This window comes from Emiliania huxleyi (genome assembly GCF_000372725.1).
Source record: "Emiliania huxleyi CCMP1516 chromosome Unknown EMIHUscaffold_150, whole genome shotgun sequence".
Taxonomy (NCBI): Eukaryota; Haptophyta; order Isochrysidales; family Noelaerhabdaceae; genus Emiliania; species Emiliania huxleyi.
Genome location: NW_005201091.1, coordinates 117,839 through 126,996, shown reverse-complemented (window position 1 = coordinate 126,996; position 9,158 = coordinate 117,839). Strand labels below are relative to the sequence as shown.

At 68.7% G+C, this 9,158-nt stretch overlaps 2 protein-coding genes across 2 annotated transcripts; both read right to left on the bottom strand.

Moving 5' to 3' along the window:
• Positions 1-3,572: 3,572 nt before the first annotated feature.
• EMIHUDRAFT_363567 (hypothetical protein) lies at positions 3,573-4,049 on the bottom strand (the record flags this gene model as incomplete). The annotated part of the gene is made up of 2 exons (XM_005786492.1): positions 3,613-4,049; positions 3,573-3,590 (listed from the first exon to the last, which is right to left on the bottom strand). Coding segments are annotated over exons 1-2 (410 nt in total), but the record flags the coding sequence as incomplete, so codon positions are not given.
• A 324-nt stretch (positions 4,050-4,373) lies between these two features.
• On the bottom strand, positions 4,374-4,856 carry EMIHUDRAFT_57040 (hypothetical protein; the record flags this gene model as incomplete). The annotated part of the gene is made up of 1 exon (XM_005786491.1): positions 4,374-4,856. A coding segment is annotated over one exon (483 nt), but the record flags the coding sequence as incomplete, so codon positions are not given.
• Between the last annotated feature and the right edge of the window lie 4,302 nt (positions 4,857-9,158).

Genomic DNA, 9,158 nt, shown 5'->3' with positions numbered 1-9,158 from the left:
GGGGGGGGGGGGCGAGAGGACCAGGAGGGGGGGGGGGGGTCCGAGGCGCACTCGGTCTCGTAGCGCGTCTTGCGACAGTACAGCCTCGCCTGTGAATAGTACAACTGTGAACAGTACAGCTGTGAATAGCGTCTTGCGACTGTACAGCCTCGCCTGCGCGGGGAAGGGGAGGGGAAGGCAAGGGTGCGGCAGGGCTGCGGCGAGGCTGCGGCAACGCAGGAAGCTCGGCACATCTCGAGTCATCTCGGCGCATCTCGGCGCATCTCGGCGCATCTCACTCATCTCGGCACATCTCGGCTCGTCTCACCGTCGTGCGACCGCAAGCGACGCAGTTAGGAAGAGCGCTCACCCAGAGCGGCGGAGGGACGCGCAGCTCGCGGGTCGTCTGCACCGGGTCCTGCGGAGAGGGGTCGGAGAAGGGTCGGAGAAGGGTCGGGGAGAAGGGTCGGGGAAGGGTCGGAGAAGGGTCGGAGAAGGGCGGAGGAGGGTCGGAGGAGGTGTGCAGACGTGTCTGGCGGCCCGCGCGCACGGGACTGCCGCTCTCTCTCTCTCCCTCCCTCCCTCCCTCCCTCCCTCCCTCCGAACGCCCACATCCAGTCATCTACCTCGGACCTTGCGGAGGACGTGGTCGTGCACGTTGCTCGCCGACGACGCGCGCCGCATCGGCGTCTGGTACAGCGTGATCGGCGCGCTGCTCTGCTCTGGCGACAGCCGCCCGCGCAATACCGCGCAGGGGGAGAGGTTCGTCAGCTCGAGCGAGAGCTCGACGGTGCCCTGCGGGCGGCGAGGGCGCCAGAGGCGGAAGTGAGCGGAGGTGAGGAGGAGGAGGAGAGGTCAGGCTGAGGCGGCGGCGAAGGCGGCGGCGAGGGCGAACTGATGGCGCCTCCAGATTCTGCATGAGGAGCTGCCGGGTGGCCGCGGCCCCGAGGACAGTCTGCGCGTAGGCCTGGGCGGCGCGGTCGTACGCCAAGTACGCCAGCACCACCGCCGCTCCGCCAAGCAGCGTGTCCAAATACCGGAGCCTCCTCGCCTCGACAGCGGCGACGAGAGAGCGGCCACGGCCGTACGACTCGCCACGGAGCGAGCTGAGCTCACGAGCGCCGCCGAGCCTCGGACCTCTCTGCAGCAGGTGGCCAAGGCGGCGGCTCAGGCAGGACAGCATCGTGGCGGCGAATGCTGCTTCGTGGCCAAGCAAGGCGGGCTGCAACAGAAAGAAGAAAACGCGGTGCAGCGGAGCTGGGAATAGGACCGCCGAAGAAGAAGAGACAAGGGAAAGAACGACGAGAAGGGGGCGACCGCGAGGTGGCATGAAGGTCGCAGCGAGAATCTGCGAGAGACTGCGAAGAGAGATAGGAAGAGGCGGACGCCCAAGGGTGGGCGACGGCTAGCGCATCACACCCCTCTCCTTAAAATCCCTGTGTGGTGGCGGCGTGCCGTCCTCCCATCCCTCCCTTGGGTTGTCCGTTTTCTTTCTTTCTTTCTTTCAGGACCGCCGCAAGCGGCGTGGCGTGGAGCGGTTGAGCATCCCTCCGGGGGCCCCTCTGCGCCGGGGAGGCGTTGTTGGAGGCTAGGACGTAAGCGTCCGTCGCCCTTTTCAAACTCGGGGCCCACTCCGCTACGCTCCGACCCGAATTTGGAGGGCCTAAAAGTTTAAGGTGTTGCTGCGCAAAAGGGGTCGGACACAGGGCGCAGCTCATGCTAAGAGCTAGAAGGGGAGCTAGAGAGAACGACTACCCTGTCCCGTTTATTGCGTATACACCAACACCACAAAAGCTCTCTCTCTCCTGTCCTCAACTCAGAGCACAGAGGGGGGTCACAACGACCGAGTCTCTCGACTAGCTGCTGACTAGCTGCCACGTTGCCGACCGAGAGCGGATCTCCTCCTGCTCCGCAAGGAGGGTGGCCAAGGCTAAAGTCTTGTCGGAGCCGCCGGGCGTGTTGACGACTTGGAGAAGGTCGCCCTTGTGCTTGTGCTTGTAGAGATGCTCGAGGGGGTGCTTTGTGGGGCGGTGCGCAGCCTTGGCCAAAGTACAGGTTTCGATCCGGGCCACCGCAAATTTTGATCAGCAAATTTCGAGGGGCGGCCGCAAATTTTGAGGTAGATTTTGATTGTCAAAATGTGTCCGTCTTGGCACAGGATAGAGCATATAGGCGGCGAACACGCGGGTGCGCAGGGACATCGCGACTCTGCCCGCTCGCTCGACCCTTTTGCCGCGAGAGGGCGCCGGCCGCGTGCAAGAGGTGGCTGGCGCCCTGAGGCGGCAATTGGTGGCGTGGGGAGTGCGGAACGCTACTGGCGGCGTGACAGGGCCTCTCTCGATTGCGTGTGCCGCCCATCGGCACGCGGGTGCGCAGACATCGCGCGACTCTGCCCGCTCGCTCGACCCTTTTGCCGCGAGAGGGCGCCGGCCGCGTGTAAGAGGTGGCTGGCGCCCTGAGGCGGCAATTGGTGGCGTGGGGAGTGCGGAGAACGCTACTGGCGGCGCGACAGGGCCTCTCTCCGCTGCGTGTGCCGCCCATTGGCACGCGGGTGCGCAGACATCGCGACTCTGCCCGCTCGCTCGACCCTTTTGCCGCGAGAGGGCGCCGGCCGCGTGTAAGAGGTGGCTGGCGCCCTGAGGCGGCAATTGGTGGCGTGGGGAGTGCGGAGAACGCTACTGGCGGCGCGACAGGGCCTCTCTCGGTTGCGTGTGCCGCCCATCGGCACGCGGGTGCGCAGACATCGCGACTCTGCCCGCTCGCTCGACCCTTTTGCCGCGAGAGGGCGCCGGCCGCGTGTAAGAGGTGGCTGGCGGCCTGGCGCCCTGAGGCGGCATTTGGTGGGGTCAGCGTGCGGTGCTGAGTCTTACTCGTCGGCGCTGGGGCCAGATCCCAGCGCAGAACTCTGCAACGCTGGCATACAGACACAAGCAAGAAGACTAACCCTAACCCTAACCCTAACCCTAACCCTAACCCTAGGTCAGCGTGTGGGGCTGAGTCTTAGTCGTCGGCGCTGTGCGGCCAGATCCCAGCGCAGAACCCTGCAACGCTGGCATATACAGACACAACCAGACTAACCCTGACCCTAACCCTAACCCTAACCCTAACCCTCTAACCCTAATAACCCTAACCTAACCCACACCCCCCAACTCCACACCGCAAATTTGAAAGATCTTGATGAAAATCAGGCCCGACTGCAAATTTCTTCAAAATTTTCGCAGGCGCTCCGCGCCTGCAGATTTTGAAATAAATTCGACAAAATTGGTACCTGGCCCAAGCGCAGCCCCAGGCCAGCAGTGAGGGGAGGCGCACCCTCACTCTCCTCGGTTGCAGAGCTCGTCGGAGGCTGCGTCACGACGGGAGGGTCGCGACAGCAGTCTCGAGGCACCCGCGTGATGCTTCACACCTCAAGCCGGTTCTAGAGAGGGGTAGTCGGTAGAGCTGCGCACACAGACACACCTGGAGGCGCTGCTCGCTGGAGTTGCACTGGAGAGCTCGAGCCTGCGCTGAGCCTGCGGGGGTTGGATGCGCCGCTGCGCGATATTGAAATTGTGTGTATATGATGAAGTATCTAGTATGAAACCTTAGACCACAGCAGAGCCGCCGCGCCCACGCCCCCCCCCACCGCGCCCGCCGCGCCCGCCGCGCCCACCGCGCCCGCCCCGCCCCCCTCGCCCCCCTCGCCCCCCTCGTCCCCCGACCGCCGCCGAGGCGCCCACGGGCTGAACCTGGGGCACGGTGCGCGAGGGCGGCTGGTGGACAAACGTCGCCTGCTCCGCCACCAGCCGCCCAGTTGCGGCGATGGGCAGCGCCGGCTGGCGGCAGGCCGGGCAGTTGGTGTCGCGCTCCAGCACGCGCGGCGCACACGCCTCGCAGTACAGCGCGTGGCCGCACGCGAAGCGGACCGAGCGCGGCGCGTCGTAGCAGAGGTCACACAGGCGCTCCTCGGCCCCAGCCGTCTCCTCCACCTCCCCCGCCGCTTCGACCAGCGCCTCCAGCCGCGGCAGCGCGTCTGCGAGCGGCATCCGCTTCTTCTTCCTCACGAGAGCTAGCCCGACCACCAGCCGCGCCAGCTCCTCGGCCTGCGCCGCCGACCAGCCCGCGTCGGCCGCCGCGATGCTCTCCGCCGTGTCGGGCTCCTCCAATGCATCGTCGCACGCGTTGAGCAAGCCGACGGCGCCGCGGCCGGTCAGGGCGACGAGCAGCGTGATGCCGAGCGCAAAGCCATCGGTGAGCTGCGAAGCCTGGTTGTCGTGCATGATGATCGAGTCCATGTAGCCAGGCTTCCCAAAGATACGCTGCGTCGATAGGTGCGAGACCTGTCCATTGCCGCCGGCCGTCGCCTCTGCCGCGCGCGCGAGGCCCACGTCGGCGAGGTAGCCGTTGCCGCGCTCGTCGAGCAGGATGTTGCCCGCCGAGACGTCGCGGTGCAGGATCATGGGAGAGAGCGTGTGCAAGTAGTGCAGCGCGCTCGCGGCGTCGCGCAGCACGCGGAGCCGTGCGGCGGCGGAGAGCGGCGGAGGCGGCGTCTCGAAGCCGAGCATGCGGAGCCGTTGCAGTGCGGCTGGAGCGCGGTAGAGGCGGTCCTCGAGGCTGCCGCCGCGGCACAGGGGGTAGACGAGGCACGCTCTCGCCGGCGCCAAGCAGACGCCGAGCAGAGGGAGGAGGGACCGGTGACACGCCGCGCTGAGCGTGCGCACCTCGCTCTGCAGCTCGGCGAGGCCTTGGGCGCCGACACCGACCAGCGCCGTCTTGACGGCGAACCCGCAAGCGACGCGCGCAAGCGACGGCAGCGCGTCGCAGCGGTAGACGCGCCCGAATCCTCCCTCGCCCACCTTGCGCGCCTCGGCAAAACCGTCGGTCGCCGCGATGAGCTCGTCGAGAGGGACGGCGGCGGGCGGCGCGGCGGCGGCGGCGAGGGCGGCGACACTCGCAACCGCCTCCACTGCCGCTGCCGCCGCCGCTGCCTCCGCTGCCGCCGCCTCTTGAGCCTCCGCCGCCGCCACGGCCGCCACTGCCGCCTCTACAGCCGCCGCCTCCGCCGCTGCCTCCGCCTCCTCCGCCTCCGCCTCCGCCCTCATCCTCGCCTCCTCCCTCTCCCTTGCCGCCTCCTCCCTTGCCCTCGCCTCTGCCTCCTCCCTTGCGCGCGACGCCGCCTCCGCCTCCTCCGCCGCCCGCGCCGCCGCAGCCTCTGCTACCACCCGATCCGCTTCCTCCGCCACTCGCGCCTCCTCCGCCGCCCGCGCCTCCTCCGCCTCCTCCGCCGCCCGCTCCGCCGCCCGCGCTGCCGCCGCCGCCGCCTTCTCCTCCTTCTGCCGCTGCCGCTTCAGCGCCCTGGCCTCGCGGCCCTTTCGCTCCGCCAGCTCGTCGCGCAGCCGCCGCGCCGCCCGCAGCGCCTCCGAGCCGTCGGCGGCTTCGGTGTTTGCGTTGATCGCCGCCCTGAGCGCCTCGAGATCGGCGTCGCCTCGCTCGCACGCCTCAACCGCCTCGCGCAGCGCAGCCTCGGCTGCATCGCGCGCCTCCGCCGCCTCCGCTGCCGCTGCCACCTCGCGTGCGGCCGCCGCGGCCTGTTCCGCTAGTGCTGCGACCAACGTCTCCCCCTCAGCCTCTGCTGCGGTCGTCGAGTGCTCCTCGAGGGCGCGCACGCACTCGGCGTGGCCTTGCTCCTTGGCCCATTGAAGCGCCGTCTTGCCGTTGACAGTGCGCGCCGCGTCTGCGCCCGCCTGCAGCAAGCGCCGCACGACGGCGGGGTGGTTCAAGAGGGCGGCGTGCATCAGCGCGGTCCAGCCTTTGATGTCCTGCAGGTTGATCTCAGCACCGTGCCGAATCAGCAAGTCGACCACCCGCTCGTGGCCGTTGTTGGCGGCGGCTATCAGTGCGGTGCCGCCGTCGCTGGTCTGCTGGTTGACCTTCGCCCCACGCCGCAACAGCAACAACACCACCCGCTCGTGGCCGAACAAGGCGGCGCCCATCAGCAGCGTGATGCCACTCACCTCGCCTCTCTCGTATGTCGCGTCGGCCCGCCCGCCGCCCTCGAGCCACGCCAGCACCGCCTTCTCGTCGCCTTGCTCCACCGCTGCGACGACCTCGTCGGGGGCTGCCGCGGCACCGCTCGACGCCCGCCCCGCCGCCACCGCTGGAGATAGCGCCGTCGCCGTGGGCCGTCCCGCCACGACCGACTCCTTGACGTGCTGCCGGAACGCCTCGACGCACTCGGCGTAGCCCTCCTCCTTGGCCCACTGACGCGCCGTCATGCCGTTCACACTGCGCGCTGCCGCGTTTGCGCCCGCCCGCAGCAAGCGCTGCACGACGGCGGGGTGGCCTTGGATGGCGGCGGCCATCAGCGCGGTGAAGCCGTCGCTGTTCTGCAGGTTGACGTCAGCGCCGTGCCGTATCAGCAAATCGACCACCCGCTCGTGGCCGCTGGCGGCGGCGTTCATCAGCGCGGTCCAGCCGGCGCTGTTCTGCTTGGTGACCTCCGCGCCGTGCCGTATCAGCAGCTCGACCACCCGCTCGTGGCCTTTGTCGGCGGCGAGCATCAGCAGCGTGAGGCCGCTGATGCCACCTCTCTCGCACGTCGCGTCGACCCGCCCTCCGCCCTCGAGCCACGCCAGCACCGCCTCCTCCTCGCCTCGGTGAGCCGCTGCGATGACCTCATCGGAGACTTCCACGACACCGCTCGACGCCCGCTCCGCCGCCGCCGGCGACAGATTACCCGGCCGCACCCGCACGCTCTCGCCGCCGCCCTCGAGCGCCACAGCGTACCGCCCGCCCTCGAAGCTCTGCGCCACACCCAGCCGCCCGTTGAGCTCGGGGCGGGAGGAGAGCCCGCCGAGCACGACTCGCTGGCCGAGCAGCGGCGCGTCCACCGCTGCCGCTGCCGCGCCCGAGGCGCCGGCCCCTGCCCGGCCGTCCGCCGCCGCCGCCGCCTCAGCCAAGACCTTGACGCACTCGGTGTTGCCCTTTTCCTTGGCCAGCTGCAGCGCCGTCTTGCCGTTGACAGTGCGCGCCGTCTTGCCGTCAAAAGTATGCGCCGCGTCTGCGCCCGCCCGCAGCAAGCGCCGCACGACGGCGGGGTGGCCGAAGAAGGCGGCGCACATCAGCGCGTTGCCGCCGTCGCTGTTCAGCAGGTTGATCTCAGCGCCATGCCGTATCAGCAAGTCGACCACCCGCTCGCGGCCTTCCTGGGCGGCGGCCATCAGCGCGGTGACGCCTTTGCTGCTCTGCAGGTTGAGCTCAGCGCCGTGCCGCAGCAGCAGCTCGACCACCCGCTCGTGGCCGTGGTGGGCGGCGAACATCAGCGCGGTGTCGTCGTTGCTGCTCTGCAGGTTGAGCTCCGCGCCGTGCCGTATCAGCAGCTCGACCACCCGCTCGTGGCCGTTGTCGGCGGCGCACATCAGCGCGGCGCCACCGAAGCTGTTCTGCAGGTTGACCTTCGCCCCGTGCCGTATCAGCAGCTCGACCACCCGCTCGTGGCCATTGCGGGCGGCGCCCATCAGCAGCGTGAGGCCGCTCACGCCGCCTCTCTCGTACGTCGCGTCGACCCGCCCGCCGCCCTCGAGCCACGCCAGCAACGCCTTCTCCTCGCCACGCTCCGCTGCTGCGATGACCTCGTCGGGGGCTGCCGCGGCACCGCTCGGCGCCCGCCCCGCCGCAGCCGGCGACAGATTACTCGGCCGCACCCGCACGCTCTCGCCGCCGCCCTCGAGCGCGACAGCGTACCGCCCGCCGTCGAAGCTCTGCGCCACGCCCCGCTGCCCGTTCAGCTCGGGACGGGAAGAGAGGCCGCCGAGCACGACGCGCTGCCCGAGCAGCGGCGCGTCCACGGCTGCCGCTGCCGCGCCCGAGGAAGCGCCGCCCGCCCCCGCCCGGCCGGGGGGGGCCCCGCTGATTTGCTCACTTGCGCCCATGGATGCGCCGGGTTTGTCTTGTTGTACGTGCGGGGCGTGTCCCGTGGGCCGCGCGGGGGGCGGGGGCGCGCAAAGATGCGGGTGGAACGAGGCGAGGGGTTTAGGCCATGGTTTCTTTTAGTTGTAAAATTCTTTTAGTTGTGTTGTTTAAATTCTTTTTGTTCATAAATGGCCGAAGATTTGGTTAACGCGATCCACCCAGGCGTGTTTTCTGGCGGCCGACCGTCGGTGCACGGAGTTGCCCCTTCAGCCTTCTCCGACTGCCCCAACTTGAGCACTTGAGCATGGATAGGGTCGGTTCCGCATGGTACGGGACCCCTCGATCGTCTCGCCCACCCTCACTGGTGTGTTCATTGGGGGGGGTCATATAAACAAACACACGGTACAGGATCGAGGTGCACGCTGCCGAGGCAGTGTCATCCCCCCTCTCCCCGACGGCGATGGCGGTGTGACCGATCGAGCTACAAGAGGAGCTTGGTCAGCAGGATCCGGGACAGGTCTGATGCACTACGAACCTCACTGGGCCTGAGATCACCGAGACAGCGCCCGTCACCGTCTCGGATTCGCGTGGGATCGAACCACTCCGGGATGAGAGGGCTCATCAATTCGGATTCAGGGTTTCTCATCTGCGGGGGGGCAGCGGGGAGGGAGATGTGTGTCGATCTGATTGGAGCGGCCGCGGGCCGGGGCGGCGCGGGGAGGGGGGGGGGGGGTGCGACGGCCGGGGGGCGCAGCCGGTTGAAAAGGTACGCGTTGAGGCAGCTTGAGGACGTACTGCACACGCAAATCACGTCTTTAAGTTGTACTTCACACGCAAATCATGCTCCCCATCATACTCTCTCGCCCTGGGGGATGTCTAGCGTTTGTTCCGTTTCCCCGGAAGTTGCCAGCCCTCCTCACCCCCGGCTCCCCCCGAGGGGCTGCCCCAATCCACCCGCCCCCCCCGGATCCCCCATCTCCCCAAAAACGCCCCCCTCCTCCCCGCCCTCCAACCCCACGGCCTCCTCCTCAGTCGGATCCCTCCCCCTCTTTTTCCCCGGGTCCCCCCCGCCCCCCCCCCCCCCCTCCTCGCCCACGTCCCCCCCCTCTCCGCCACCCCCCTCCCCGTCCCGCGCCCCGAGCCCGGGCGCCTCCTCCCCGCACCCCGCGCACAGCACCCCCCCATTCGCGGAGAGCACCCCGTCCTCTTCATGCAGCCCCGGGCTGTCTCGTCCATAGGCGTGCCGGAGGTAGAAGGTCGACAGCACCCCCATGCGGGCCGCCGTCTCC